The sequence below is a fragment of the Triturus cristatus genome, chromosome 9 (genome assembly GCF_964204655.1).
Source record: "Triturus cristatus chromosome 9, aTriCri1.1, whole genome shotgun sequence".
NCBI lineage: Eukaryota > Metazoa > Chordata > Amphibia > Caudata > Salamandridae > Triturus > Triturus cristatus.
Window position 1 is genome coordinate 465,946,045 of NC_140592.1, and position 16,467 is coordinate 465,962,511.

Consider the following 16,467-nt stretch of genomic DNA (forward strand, 5'->3'; position numbering starts at 1 on the left):
CTGTATAATTGTCATACCCTGTGCTTTCCTATCTCGTTTTGCTTGTTTAATTTCTTTCTGTTTGGCTTCCTTACGCCAAAGGCGGAAAGAGTCAAACATTGCCGGCCGGGCTTTTCTTTTGAACAAAACTGCTTCCAAATTATCTAGCACATCAGGGTCAAAACTACCGTTTTCTGGCCATTTGAGAACACCATCTTTCTTCGTGTATCGAGTCCATGTCTCGTTAAAGGCAATGGGGCCGATACCATGTTTCGAATAGAGCTCACATGTGGGAGTTCCAACCGAAGGAATCGGACAAGAGTCCTCAAGTCGGGAGTCCCTATTACAACCAAGACATCAAATTCTTCCAAACTTAGTCAGACCAGGCATTTCGCAATGTCTCTGGACTGTTAACAAACTTCAAGGGAGTAAAACTCAGTTTACGCAGCACAAATGCACTTACCCTCGGCTTTAGTCTTTGCAAAACCAAATCTAAGAAACCTAAGGACATCAAACAAAGAACCAAAATTGTGGGCGCGACCCATGAAAATACTTAACTTAACTAAGGACGTCTTCTTCCACCAACAGAGGCCCGTCTATCGTCTCGCTTTACCATACATCATCAAAGGAATGGGCCAAAGCAGGGCGGCAGTCAGGGCAGCGGTCACCAGTAGCCGTCAGGAAGGAGTAACCGCGCTGCAAAAGACCTTCGGACCACTTTCGACATACAGGGGTCGCTTAGTGTGGCTCGCGAACCCTCCGGAATTTTCTTTGCGAGGTTCCTCACGACCTTCGAGCAGAAGCGGTACCACTGAAGCCGCCCTACATTGGGCGCCAATTGAAGAACCAGAACCTTTTGGGTCTGGCGGCGCAGGGTATGCCCTCTGTCCTCGGAGTTCACCTGCTTCGATACACAGAGACACGGGACACTCTGTCGGCGTTAGAAGATTGGATTTATTTAGCTGCATCTAGTACAGTTATCCTAGAAGTACACAAAGTAGGTTCTCAGGAGACTGCCACTTCACTCTGTGGCGCATCAGATTAAATACTATACAATACATAATTATTAACAAGACACACGCCCCAAGCATAGAAGAAGAGAGCCAATAGGGTAAGTGGAAAAACAAAGCGGAACCAGTAAGAAAGGTTCAAAAATAGAAATATCAGATGACTCGAAGAGACCTCTCCTCCAACTGTGTTTGTCATCCCACCCCCGAACTAATTTATTAACAGATTATAACTAACTTGCAGGTGGTGAGATACGTTTGTGTGTATTGGAGGACAGTCGTGACACAAGAGAATGCTAGCAGGAGACAGTGAAGGCCAGTCGATAAGATATGATCAGGAAAGAATAGTGCGAGCCTACAGATAGTTGAAACAGGGATTAGGAAAGCCAGACAAGGATTAGTGTACTCGGCTAGTCCAAACACCAGCTTCACAAATAAAGGCCGAGGACGTATTTCGACACCAAGCTACGGAAAAGCAGAATAGACTTTGTTCGCTGTGCTGCCTGAGTGATGGCAACACAAAATGGCGGCGGGTCACAAAATGGCGGGTCGATTCGATCGTGATCGAAAATCGAAGTTCCTCAACATTTAAGAGTGATGATGAGTTTTAACTATTAAATCACCATAATTCAGTATTTTCTAAAAGGCATGAACTTTATTAAAACGAGAGAGAAAGAAAGGGTAAACAAAGCCTAATTGGGCCTAACAGTGAAAATACAGTAGAAATCTGAGCTTTCTGCAAAACATAAAGCTGCATGTTAACATTTTGCAGGTTAAAGAAAGGCATGTTTTCTCCATGTTCTGCTCAGCATTGATTTTCCACAGTAATGGCTAGGTAGCTGTCAGCTTTAATGTGTGGTTATTCTGATCTAAATTTTTCCATTCTAACAAATATACAGTGGATTGAAGTACGCATAGTGTTTACCATTAGTTGGCTTTACTGTCACTCTTATTTGCATGTTTTCTCTTGAATGGCTTTCCTTGTTTCAACCTGTCCGTCTTGTGTTTGTCCGTACCATGGAGTATATATAGGCGCCTCACCATCTCTTTGATTGGCTGCCTTCTGTGGGTGCTAAACTCTCTTTTAGCAAACTACTTTTTTCTTTTTGTTTAAGCACTGCCTTAGAGTGCATGTGTTTTCCAGCTGTCTCCCTTGTGTGCCTTTCTCTTGCCCCTATTGTTGCTCTCTCGCGCCTACTTGTTTCTCTACTCTCCACCTGCACTCTTGTTGATTTCTCTTGCCCATGTGCTTCTCTTTCTGCCCTACGTTCCTCTTCCCCCTTGTTCTCACCCTGCCTGCTGTGTTACTTCTCCCCTGCCACTGTGTTGCTTCATCCCCCAACTCCTTCCCAACCCACTCATGTTTTAAAAGAGCCCTTTCACTTTCCTTTTTAGGTCTCACCTTGCTATCGCGTAAGCGATCGCAAAGCGAGACTGTTGTAAAAGGGCTTTTCAAAGTGCTCCCAAAAGCGGATTGCATGGCTAGCACGCGCACAATCACGCGCATCGTGCCGCCATGCACTCCGCTTTTGGGAGCACTTCAAAGGGTCCGCTCCCCCGCCTGGAATGCGCTCCCCCGCCCCCGCCAAGAGCGCGCGCCACGCTCCGCCGGGCTGGTTTACCATCTCCTGTTCTACTTTCTCTTTCGTCTGGAAATACCACAGCTCAAGTCACCTCACCCAGCAGAAGCCGTTGTCCCGCTTCCCCTCGAGCACAGAAGAGCAATTCTCTGTTAATATGGAGTTTTTGGATTGCATATCTGCTGCAGATAACATGTTTGTGATGCTATGTGTCTAATAAGTTTAAACATGTTTACACGTCTGTCTATTTTTCTGTAATAACAATGGTGCTTATAACGTGCGACACACGTAACTTTTAGAAAGGGATGCTGCGTTTTAAATCCCCTTTATGGTTCACAGCGTGTTTCCCCTTCTTCTAAAATAACGTGAGTCTTTTCTCATTCATTGCCAGGATATCACGATTGGGACATTTTAACCAATGCACATACACGCGAGTCGCGATATGATACGCGTTGGTTTGACACGTTGGTGTCAGCATTCAGCATCTGTGCTGCGACGTCAGCAACACACTCGCGGTCATTTATCCACCTATTTAAGCCACTGACAGCTTAGCGTTCAGGTCCCCATCCACACGCAAGGAGTTTCGGAGCGAGTAGCGGCGAGTCATCTTCCGTCCTGGGTTGTTTCATGACTAATTCCTCTTCCGATACACTGATTCTAACTATCGGCGTGCTATTCTGTTTCCATGCAGAAACAGCACCGGTTTGACTGTCAAATGGAATCACGGCATCCCCGTTTCTTGGGGTGAGTGGATATTTTTAATCCCCCAATTCTAAACACGGAAGTCACTTTGGCTGTGCCATAATTGTCTCTCGTCACATGCTTTGTTATTTCAGACTCCGCATCTAACAAGCACAGTCCAGGTCGTCAATGGAGCTATAATTAACCAGGTAGATCTTGAGGTGATTCATTGGTGTGGTGTTTGGTAGCTAATAATCGCTATGGGTCTATTTGGAGCAATACATTTGTCCCTTTCCTTGTTTTTAGATGAATTAATTTAAGTGATCAAACCAAGACCGCTGGTTGTGATCTACACGGGGACTAGAGAGGGATAATTAGCGTGCATCCTCTACACAAGTAAGTGGCTTTGCCTCCATTTTTAACTGATTAGTCCTATTTGTTTTCCCCCCTAAGGGCAGTGTGTCCTAATCTAAATGCACCTTATTTCTTACAGGTACTTGTTTTTCGCTCGTACAACCCTTTGGAGCCTACGCGCCCGTTATTTCAATTGCCCTGTCTCTAGGGCTGTCCATGGTAATTTATTGGATTTTTCATCTTTCCACTTCTTAAATATTTTATTTCCTTTTGGCAAGAGTATTTAGTTTTATTTTCACCTTCATCCTTAGGTGCTCTCCCCCACTCTCATCACCGTCCTGAAGAGAACCCCGTTGTAAGGAAGTCAGGAACCTACGTGTTTTCAGGGGTTGAAACGTCGACACTTTGTTGATTGCCAGTCTAACCAAAAGTGATTGTTTCGCTATGGTAACCCCCTTTGGGTACATGGCTATGTGTTTATATGTATAAAAATGGACAATACATTTAATCAACAGGCTGAATGATAGGCCTTGTTTGGAAACAATTTCTGAATATGTATTTGGCACAATATTCTGTCCCTTTATGCACACCCTCTATCCCAACATAAATCACTTTACCTTATCCCCTTTCTCCCCTCTGGGCACTCACTATTTATGCCTAATAATTGCCTATATTTGTATAGCATAGTTCAGTATGATTAAATGACACTGTTAACTAAATATGGAACGTGGTTGTCTTGAATTTGTTTGTTTGAATTGTGTATATATTGTGTTTTGGTGCGATTTGGCATGTACTGTGACCAAGTTTTTTCATTGTACTTGACTAGGAGGCAGCAGTGACTGTGGCAGAGGACATCCTGCTATGTAGCAATATGGTGCAATATACGACATGTGTTCATTACGCAAGAAGAGTTACGATTTAAAGCGGGAATGTTTATAAATATTGACATTTGTGCTTAATTCACAAAGTTTTTCCATTAAAGGAAGGAGGGGCATTTTTTATTTATTGCAACCGATGCAGATGCGATAAATTCCAACTATTACGAGATTTGCCTTAAGAAGGGGCCGTAACACGCAATTGTGGGGCTTTCCGCACTATATTCTACATGTCCCAATATTTACCAGAACGTTTTTGACCAGTAAATTACAGCAGGCTTGACTTGTCGGTTACACTTGGTAACTACAGCATCCAGTAAACTTTACACCACTTCTAAACGCGTTCTCTGAACAAGCAGGTGTTGATTAATCCAGAGTATACTCTGCCACTCACAGTGCTCCTTATTTGTCAGAGGAGCTGTTGGCAAATGTGCCCGCTTGGTTTAGGGCAAGTGGCGCAGTTAGGGGTGTGACAACCCCCAAATAAATGCATTCATGGCATGATAGTTGCGTCAGAGGGGCCTGAGTCTGGTTTGCTATATCTGTGACGTTTTTCTAGTCCTGAGCCAAGAATGGAAGACAAAAAAGTCACCTTTGATGTAAGCTGCCAAAGAGGAAAAATCGACATCTGTGCGTATAAACATTCAGCAGATGCAGATTTTTGGGACTCGGGGTGTGGAATTTATGTGTCAATTTGCTACATTTTCCATGCGCGTGAAAAAAATCGTGAAGCAAGCACTCTCACTATAACGAAAGGTGTTCTTTAATGTGGACCAGGCCCAGAAATCGACATTATTTACATAAACTCGTACCTCTTAGGTACACATGCAGTCACGTGTGATGTTAACGGAGGAAACAAGCATTTGCAATGCAATAAGTCTCGCAGTTACGAGAGTTTCAGCTATTGGCATTGTAAATAACAATGCCTTTTATTTATGTTTTTAAAACAGAAATTTAAAAAAGGCATTTTTATTTGCAATGTCAATAGCTCAAACTCGTGTAAATGCGAGACCTATTGCATTGCAAATGCTTGTTTTAATTTACCAATGCAGGTAGGAAGCCCAAAGCTGTTGAACTGATAGCATCAGATAAGACATCTGCCAAGTATTTGGCTTCCTGCTCCCTCTGCAGCAGGAGGTCATAGCAGTTCATACTCACTTGGATGGCCTTGGAAGGGCCTGAAACATGCTTTACTAATGACTGTGAGGTATAGGCAGCGTAGGTAGATGCATTCAATGACAGACTGTCTGCTGAAAAATATTTTTTCGCGCATTTTACATCTTGCGGCTGACAGCACCTGCCTGGGAACAGTCTTCAAGGTTTCCAGCAGTTATCCCAAATAATGGTGCTAGGATCGAATCCACCTTTATAGCTGCGGGAAGCACATTTGCCACCATCTTGTAGAGTATATGATTTATGCTAAAATCTAGGTCCTGCCACCCGATGGACTTCTTTGCTGTGCTCGTCGATGAACTCCTTCACCTTGTTGTGAATTGGTAAAGACAGACATGGGGGTTTGTTATATTGGGGAGGGAATTCCTACTCTTCCTCCTGGACTGGAGCCTGCTCAAATACCAAGTTGTCTCTTGTGTGCTCCAGGCAGAGCCGGACTGGAACCCAAAGCAGCCCTGGCAATTCCGTCAGACCAGCCCCGGGGGATAGGAGGGGTGCAGGTGTGAAGCACTACTGCCTTTGTTACTGGGGCTGATATTGCAGCACAGCTGCAAAACCATCCCCAGTAACAAACCCCAGACCCTAGAGCTGCAAAACTGACCCCACCCTTCCAGCCTCCCGGGGAAACGCCCTATGCCAAGAAGGGCCAGTCCGGCACTGGCTCAAGGACCCAAATGAGGTCATCCTCTGCTATATACTTTCCTGATGCAGAGGTTCTTGGATAATCCACGGCAAAATCAGAATAAGTGTCCGTGAAAGCAGCGACGGATGCTGCCAATCCAATGTGGGGTGGCAGTGTGGGGAAAAAATTATTTAAAAAATAAATAAATATACACTAACCCTTCTCTGCCGGCTGCCGCCTTCATGATCTTCTGCTCCCATGCCACACCTCGCTGCTTCTCTGCTCCCGGCATAGCAATCCCCATGAGCACAGGCTCCCCATTCAATACCAACACTGCTGTCATGCTGTTGCCCAGCATGAGAGCAGCGCTGGGATTGGGCAGAGTGGGCCAGTTTCACACTCCAGCAGGAACTGGGAGCCTGTGCTCCTGAGCACTACTGATATCTCAAAGAACAGCCTTGAGATATCTAAGAGAACATGTTGGTTTGGCAGTCTTAAAATGGCCGGCTATACCAACATGCACACTTTCAGTGCCTACCACTCCTCCTCCCCCTGCTGCTGACACTGTGGCATGGCCTCTCCCTGCCCTAGACTTGGTGGACTGGAAGTGAAAAATTAAATGATAATAAAATAGTTTGTCATTTTATTTTTTATCTGTCTGCTGCCTTTTAGCAGTGGGATGACACTCCTCTGCAATAGCAGAGGAGCCACCCCTGTGTGAAAGCAACCATACTCTTTAGATTACTTAATCCCCTGGTGCTTGAAGGCTTGATCTTTGGGCACCGCCTCTTCAATCATGGTGTAGACTTGTGAGGCAAAGAGAAGCACAGGACTCCATGACCTCTCCGCTCCTTCCCGCTCAGAGGCAAATGAAGGCCCGGATTAGCTATTTAGTCTATTGGGCATTCACCTTGGAGCCACTTGAGGCTGATTTTGAGAATCCGGGGCCACTGTTGGTTCATCTGTCACTTTCTCCAGCTCCCTGAGGATAATAGCAGCAGGCACAGGGGAGTTCAGGGGAGAGAAATAGAGAGATTGAGAGTGAATGATGGATGGCTGCAAAGGCAGGTGGTGAGAAAGGAGGAAGTGAGCTGGGCTGCTTTGATCACTTTTTCCAGGGCTGTTCTGTTTCCCTGCTCGGCCTTGCAAAGAAGCATGAGCACGGGGGTAAGGGTAGGAGATGAAGAAGAGAGTGAAGCACAGTGCATTGATGGGGAAACAGAAACTGGAGCAAATATCAGGGTCAGAAAAGCAGCAGGCAGGAGATGGAAGGAGGGAAAAGGAAAGCGAGGCCGGCATTGGTCTGGCTGATGGAGTGATTAAAAAAAGAGCATGCACACATTGCATAGTGGGAGTCCCACATTTTATATGTGGCCTAATACCAAGGGTAACAAAATGGCTAAAACTCAGAACTTGCTCACAGTGTAACATGACAGGGGGAACCCTTGCCACTTATCTAGAAAGAAGAACAGTAGGGCAGTAAGGAGAGACGTGGACCAGAGGATTATGGAGAAATAAAGGAATGGAAAGAAAGCACACTATGGGATTTGCCACAAGCCTCATGCATTTGCCAACTCCAAAGTTCCCAAAGGATTTGGGAGTGAGGTATGTGTACCAAGGACATGCCCGTCCTAAGAAATTGAAGCAGGCAAATACAAGACAGGATGACAGAGGCATGCATATTTTTCAGGGCAGCCCATGTCTCTGAAAAGTCAGTAGAATAGGTTTTGAAGGGAGAATAGGGGAATGTTAAGGTGAATTTCAGTACCAGAAGTCGTTCTGCAGGAAAATATTCACCATGTTACAGCTGAGCAGGCAACACAGTTGTTCCCATACTGTGAATGTGTTTCCTATTTTTTCTATGATAACAAAAGCATGGTATGAAAAGTGGGAGCAGCAAAAAGCCAATATTGCATCATTTTCAATATTCTCATCATTAGGCCTATTACTAACTTTGAAAACTGAAAACTCCTGCTTCTTTTTGGTCGCAGAATGTTGGTAAGTATGCACAACATGTCTTATGCATCCACTGTGCCTGGATGGCGAGTAGAGTCCTTTAATACAGCCTGTGTGTCATCACCGGACCATGGGAAGTGAGGTAGCCGGCCCCGCTGTACTTGGTATACAGAAGAGATGCCAATTCAAGCTGCTGACCCATGCACACAAGGCTTGACACAAGCAAGGACCCACCTACATTAACCACCACCTGAACTTCCACCAACCATCAACAGAACTACGCCCCGGCTCCCTTTTCGCTTGCCTATATTCCCCGTATCTACCGAAGCAGAAGTGGGGGACACTCCTTCTCCCACATCACAGCAAAGACCTGGAACAGCCTCCCCACGCACCCCTGGACCTGGCTGTTCTAATAAACCTCCAGGGCCTGCAAGCTCCTGGATAACCTATTGGGTGATTAGCCATGCTTTATAAATCCTGATTGATTGATTGATCGAGTATCTGCAACTGATGATTTTTCACCAGTTCCAGCACCACATAATATATATAACAACAAAGTCACTTACCTAATTCATTTGAAGAGTGAACGACCAACTGAAAAATAGTGTGTGCTAGCAATCAGATAAATTATGATGATGCAGGGGTCTCCAAAGTGTATCCATGAAATGCTTTTCAGAGAGTGAATGTGAATCACTAGGTCATTGGCAGTATGGCAGACTCAATTATTTTTTTTCTCCTAGTCCTTCCTACTCATAGGGTACCACCATGGGCCACACAATTTGGGAGCAACACTATACATGTTTATTCTTTCTAGGTGCTCAAGAAAAATTACGTGCCTTTAGTCATACAGTGTTTGTGTCTAGAACTTGTGTAAATGTAAATCAGACCAAAACGATCGGGTAAATATTGCCCAAGGCAAAAAGCTACGTTTCTTAAAACACCCTTAAAGCTACCACCATGGCAGGTACCGAACAATATCTAACTGAGGAAAACATGGGCAAAACCCAAATAAGTTAAAACAAAGAAACATTGTCGTGGCCAGAAACCTGGTTAATAGTAAACAAGGACAGATAGGACTGTAAATAATTTAACAAACATTTTTAGTTGAACAAGTCTGTAAAGAACCAGATGCCAGACTTTGAGAGCTGTGCTCACTTCAACTTTTTATGCATCCTTCTGCGTGCTAATGTTGATTGACAATGATGTTTGTGCAATTTTGCATTATGTAGCACCCTTTTGTTTCACATGAGTGCCTGCTTTAAAGTTTAGGAAATCGAGCCTTTTGTCACAAGCAGGATTCCTTTTCTGCAGCATATTATTCGAGTTAGTATTAATATGACGAGTCACACGAGGGCTCCGTTTTCCAAATGCATTACATATATGCATAGGAACTTCCAAACGCATAGTTTATAGATATTTTAGGCTAAAATATCACCATTTCAGTAATGCAGGATGCTTTAGGTATTGCCACCTTTTTGCTAAGAAGTCACACCATCACATTTTGTACCCAAAAAAGTTGCAATAATTGTGGCAATTGGTTAATTGTAATTTTAATCACCGCTGGTACTTCCCGGACAGAACGGTTTAGTGCTCTCATGTTATGCGTATGCTATTTATTCTCAGGATTATCCTCGAAGTCCCTGAGCCAGCGTCCAATCACAACGGAGGGCAGCTGCTCTTTGGCTATGACGGCTTCCTGTACATCTTCACCGGAGATGGAGGGCGAGCTGGAGACCCCTTTGGAGAGTTTGGCAATGCCCAGAACAAGTAAGTGATGGAAATGAAAAGGGCCCGTACTTCCCCATAACTGGAAATACTCAAAAGTTGGATCATTTGTGTCACCACGGATCATCTACATGATTTGGATTTGCAGTCAACTTTAGGACTTTTGAATGAATATTACATTGTTGCATTACAAATATAGAGCTGTGGTTGTGAATGAAAATTAACAGGTATCAACAAAAAGGCATTAGGGTTTGGAATTTAGTTGTGAGTCAGAGTGAAAAAATAGAAAAATAAATTATGAGCATTTGCTAAATGTGGGCAGGGGGTTGCAAAAGATCCATTAAAATGCTGCTACCCTCACCACTGAATAATGTCCATCTGAAAATTTAAAGATTAATGGTCATTTTTGTTATGCCATCTCTTTTTTAATGTATTGGATTGTAGAATTTCTATAAGGCTTTCTGTACCTGTGGTTATGTAATTCTCCAGTGCATGGGTGAGGAAAGGTGTAGGTTTCAGTGTCATGTACTGTGTAGATTATTCATGTCATGAGTGAAGGACCAGAGTGGCTGCTTCATTATTGTTGCATCAGCCTGTTGCAGTGCTGTACGCATGAATCAGGAATCAATCCACAATAGAGTATGATGGAGAGCGTTGCAGGCTACATACACAAACCAGTATCATTTGAAGTCATCTGTCACATTTTAAGAGAGCTTAATTCTTTGTTGGTGATCTGGGTACAGGTGGCTTTGGCGGTCATTAATCTTTATTGAGTCGAGGTTAAGAGAATAGTTCCCTCAAGGGTTAACGATAGAGTCTGTCTAGAGAGAAAGTAGCCCAGCCTCTGGAGGTACTGTTCATCCCCAGTAAATCGCTTTATGAGATCCACTGAGGAGCGATAGCAGCCCAACCGCAGACAATCACATTATGGAGTCCACCCAGGAGTAGTAGGAGGCCCATGATATGGCATAAGATAACTGTAGAAGGGAGAGTGAAGTGGTTGGGGTGATGTCAAGAGTTCTGAGTTGAGGGCACCAGTTATGGCTCTACACATAGTCAAGGCCTCGGTCTGAAAGGCATAACTTCAAGCAGGGTTAGGAGAACATAGAGTGGATATAAACAGGTATGAGAGTTTTAACCATAAGTGGGGTTAGGGTAAACAAACGGAAAACTTTGATCTGTACTGGTAAGTCTCAGAGTTATCAAGAAGGAGTTACAATATTAATTGGTAGCTGACCCAACATTGAAGAACAGTGTTGGGGCAAAGTAATCATGGCATGTAACTATGAGCCAACAAGAACTAAGGGACATATTATCAAGCCTATTATCGCCGCATTAGCGGCCGTTTTCGGCCGAAAAGCTACGATAATGGCATCGCAGCATTAGCAAGGACACGCTAGCATGTGTTTCCTTGTCTTAGCACCGGTTTTCCTTACGCCTAGCATCGCATCTCTAATGAGATGCAAAGTAGGCATTCCCTAGCAAAACAACATAAAAAATATCGCTATCCGTCCTTCGCAGTATTTTCAAGCCCGCCCAGGACATATATAGCGATATTAAAAGCCGCGCTAACCGCGGTTATCGACGGTATTTTACGTCTGTGAAAATCCTGACTTGACTATCTTTTACATGGGAGGTGGATTGTATGGCTAAATCCACATCTCCCTATCACTAAGGATTCCCCTATCGATGCAGGTTTATCGCTGGATTCACAGCGATAAACCTGCATTTCGCCACTATCACCGGATTTTTAATCGCCGTGGAGATAAGCGGTGTAAATAACGCGATAACTCGGCAATCAAATCCGGCGATAGCCGGTGTTAAACAAAATCGCGCTAAGCGTGCTCAGCGATATTTATCGCTGATCGTTGATGATATGCCCCTAGGTGCTCTCATGATATCCTATACCACACTACCAAAAGGGTATAGGTTGACTATGTGCGCACAGGGATTCACAATCAAGACAGTACTGAATAAAATGATACTGAAGCACATAAATGTAAAGTCCAAGTGACTGAATACACAAATAAACTTCAACTGATTGAATAGTTCCAGTGATTTATTGACAAAATGTCCAAAATAAACCCCAAAACTCTTGATTGAAAATTCTTACAAATAAGCTGGCAGCCGACACTTGTGTACCGCGATGGAGTGGTAGGGCAACCCAGAAAGAAACCTACACACTACAGTAGAAGGATAAGAGTCCTACTCAAAAGCATAGTAAAAGCAGCCCATAAGGGAATGAAGACTCTACAGCAGTAGGTTTGCGGAGCCTACCAGAAGCTATGTAAGGCAGACACAGGATTCACTCTGGCAACCCAAGTAGAAGTAGGTCTGAAGGATCTCCTGTGATGCTCACACTCCAAGGCACTGATACATTTAGGTGACAAAAGACTGACACTTACCTATTTTATAGGTGATTCAGATTTCTGTTGGGGTAATGGAATATAGTGGGGTGGGGTTTCTAGCCCATGACCTTTTCTTGGCTCTAGCAGGCCTGCTCAATGAAGTGGTGACACTGTTTCACTATTTTTTCATTTTGCATAAACATACTAATGCATATTAAATGTATTCATATATGAAGGGTGATCAGAATTAATGATACATGTGTTATAGTTAATCATAGTTAGAGTGTGCTCACATTAAAGTAGCCATAATTAATGTGAACCTCTGTTTGGCAACTAATGCTAAAGTTTAAATTGCATTTTGGCTGTGGTGTGTTATTTTACTCTTTCTCTCATTTCAGGGGCCAAGCTCTAAACTGCTGTAGCTTGAATAATGAATTGTCTTAGGTGTTTTAGCTCTCATGAGAATTGTTTTTATTGATAGTTTCAGCAACAGTGGATAATGTGTTTCTTACGCCTGTGCTTGCGACAGCCTGACCCTTCTGTACCATCCTGTATGAGATATCTCGTGAAGGCTGTGCAGCTGTGAGCTCTCTTTGTGGGATGCCTGGGAAGCAGGACGACACCTCACTATCCTTAGATGCTGGCTTCTGATTGGTCCCCTCATTTGGGGAACCATAGTCAGTTGTAGTTAACTTTAGAAATCAGATGTTTTGTTGTGCATTGCTGAGTTAGTTACATTCAGATTGTTTTTCCATTTACTTGATTGGGAATGCCCCTCTTTATTCTCTTGAGACTCCATGTCTATTTCGCCCCTGCTCAAAGAGTTAGACTCGCAAGCAAATTCCTTTCTCAGTTTCTGACTGAATCTTAATTTGTTTCTTCCTTTTAGAGGCTTTACTTGCTTCCACCTGCTGCTCAAAATTCCCCTAATTTCTTTTGAATTCTCAGCTCCACATAGGGAATTTCCTTTCGAGGAAGACCAACTTAATTTGACTTGCATATATCAATCTTTAAATAACTTGCCCTTGTATTTGCTATTTGACCTGCTTTGGATTACAACAAACTATCTTGTAAGAAGGTGATTATTGATTTATGACTAATTTGAATGATTTGAGTTGTAAATTTGCTAATCTGCTTATCAACCTTCATGATTTGCCAATCTACTCTTCTCTGTCATGATTGTGGAGCCTAATGCGCTTCACTGTCATTAATGTATTATTCATAAACTGATGTCAAGCCTCAATTCGAGACAAAGGTCCATCCTCTCGAGTGCAGCTTGTACTTCAATTTGCACCATCAATTTGCATGGTGCTAACCCATCCCACGCTGCTTCTGAAGACATCCTGAGATAGCTACCCTTTCCCTAAATATCCAGGCTATATCCAAGGCATGGGGGTTACTTATGACCTACCTGGGTATGGTACCCTGACTTCAGTCGTGCCTTATTGGTTAGGATCGTCCTCGGTATGGGTGGAGCAGGGGAAGGGAGAGAGATATGGAAGAAAACACATTCCACAGGGGAAAATGGAATGCAAGAAGCAGGCAGACAAAACCAAAGATTAATAGTGCCCCAATTAAATAAACTGTTACAGCAGCACTATTTAATGAAAAACCTGAGGGTTAAAAACAGCTTGCCCAAATACAGAACCTTGGGCCAACCATTAAGCTTGAGATGCTAGTCAAATGTCCATCCTTGGGTCCCCTCTGATGATTTTGGTGAATTCTCTGCAAACTCTCTGGGACAGTTTCAGTATTATGTATACTGGCGATAGATTACTCATTAGGAACAGAACCACACATTTTAAGCCCCACAAATATTGTTGGAGTTGGTTGGTTTAGTTGGTAGGACGTGCTCACAAATTTTGTTGCCCCAAAAGTAAAGTATTGTTACTCAAACTGTAGGTTTGCAGTATATAGTGACCACCAGAATTGTGTTTCAGGAAGGCTGTAGGTGCATACTCAGAATTATTTTCTTATAGCTTATCCCACATTTGGAAGCTGCACAGAGTCCTCTGAACTAGAAGGCTATTATGCAAAAACAGTTGGCAAAAGCAAGCCTTGGGTTAATTTGTGGTACATGGCAAACTTGGAAACAATACAAATGGCTGATATCAAATTCCTAATACGCATCGTTGGGGCTGCATAACTCGACATCAAGTAACCTACTATGTTTATAGCTGGGTTGTACTTGCGTTACTTATTTGCTGACCTGTGCGGCGTTTTTATACTGGATCAAACTAAGGTCCAATCCTTTTGGGTGGATTTGAAGTAAGTTACTAATAGATTTGTAGAGCTGATGGGCCAGACATCTAACTTCCAATGGCTGGGGTATGCCATTACAAAGAAACCCAGAGAACAAACAAACTGAACTTTTGAAACTCCTTAAGGCCCAGTCTCTAGTGGAAGAGTAGGATTGTCATTTTAGAAGAAGTTGTAGGGTTAGGGATAAATTCTGAAGACAGTCAGCATATATTCCTTTTTGAACTAGTCAACGTTTTGCAGATTTCCACAAGTAGAAGACCACAAATAGAATTTGCTTTGCTTACATTTTGTGCTCTTTAAAGTCTGAATCCAAAGAAACCATAGTGTCTATTTCACCAAAAACATGTGGTTATACTAACTGTAATGGAAATCGTCTTAGCCTTTTTCATCATCTGCCTATTAGTAGGCTTGAATTCTCCTGCTGAGCATGCTTCCACCATAGTTAAGCCTAATTCCACTCATTTAGACAAGCAGTATAGATTTATTATGATGATGTTGCATGGAGTTAGTTACAAAGGGAGTTACACAAACAATGTATTCTTTCATTTGTTGCGTGAATATTCCACATTTATGCATGTGTGTGATTGTTATTTCTGTGCTTGTTTACTTGCATCTACTGTGTATGGATGGAAAAGACATTTTATCTCGTTTTGTTTTCGTTTTTTTTCACTTTCATGTCTCTAATTTGATGTACTGAGAGCCACAGACATGATGGGCTAGATAGGGAAGAATGCTGGTTGTGATGGCTTTGTAGATGATGCAGCTGGTTTTTGAAATGGTGTGGGTTGGCAAGGGCAACCAGAGAATCCATCAAAGTGCGGCTGAAGTGGTCATATTTATGTGTGTCCGTGAAGAGGCATGCGTCGTCTACATGTCCGATGCCCTTTAGGGGGACCAGTGTGGAGTCGGGGAGGCCATGTAGCATGGATTTGTCACCATCACAATGTCAGTATGCGTGCTTGAACAGCAGTTCTGATGTTGCTTTGTGGGAGGAATGGTTCACTTTGTTTAGTAGAGAGAACTGATACCAGCCTCTTTTAGTTTTCTTGGCAATGTGTTCCTTGAGGGTAAGATCAGAGACCAGGGTGAATTTGAAAGACTTGGCACTGGATGACATGGGGCAAGGTGGAACCCTGGGGAACCTCACTGTGAATCTGGATCATCTGAGAACTGGAGGTGCCCATGTGAACGAACTAGTGTCAGTTTGATTTGGAAAAAAATGCAAATTAGGGACATTTCTGGATCTTCCTATTCAAGAAATCAGGGTGTGGATATGGCTGGGTTGATTTACAGTGTTGAAGGAAGCTCAGAGGTCCAGTAATATAAGGAGAAAAGGCTCATCCATATTTAAGGTTGGGAGCAACATCTATCATAATGTAATAAATATAAGTCACATGATGATGTTGCTACATTTTTATCAGTGTTTTTATGATACAATGCTGCTGTTGGCTGGATTTTAAAACCAAATGTAAGCCGATTTGGTGCATTTATAGAATTTCATTTGCCAGAATCCGGAAATTTGTGTTAAATTCTGTGAGGCAAATTTACAAGAACTGGCGCATCTCTGCATATTAGCAGAGATGTGCCAGTTAAAATGTGTCATGTAAAAATACCCTTGCACCACCATGGATGTGTCACATTTACAATGCGGTGCACCGTGGCGCAAGGATAGACAGATGCGTGTCGCATCTTTCGACATACAGGCAGCGCATCGCTGGAGTCGTGATGCAAGCACAACGCAACTCCAGCAATGGTTAGGAATGCCTATTCATAACGTGCTCTATCACTCCTTATGCCTGCTTCAAGTAGGCGTAAGGTTTTGACGCAGTGGCATCGTAAAAGTGAATCGTGAAATCTTTTAGATTTCACCGAGTCACTTTTACGAGGGTCTTCTGCGTGGGTACG

General features: G+C 43.2%; 1 protein-coding gene across 1 annotated transcript in view; it reads left to right on the plus strand.

Annotated features, from left to right (window-relative positions):
* The window catches only part of LOC146798150 (HHIP-like protein 1), a 278,348-nt gene that overhangs the window by 193,998 nt on the left and 67,883 nt on the right, over window positions 1-16,467 (plus strand). Inside the window, exon 3 of the mRNA XM_085625400.1 lies at window positions 9,851-9,994. Coding sequence (XP_085481526.1) covers window positions 9,851-9,994 — 144 coding nt within the window. The remainder of the gene's footprint in view (window positions 1-9,850; window positions 9,995-16,467) is intronic.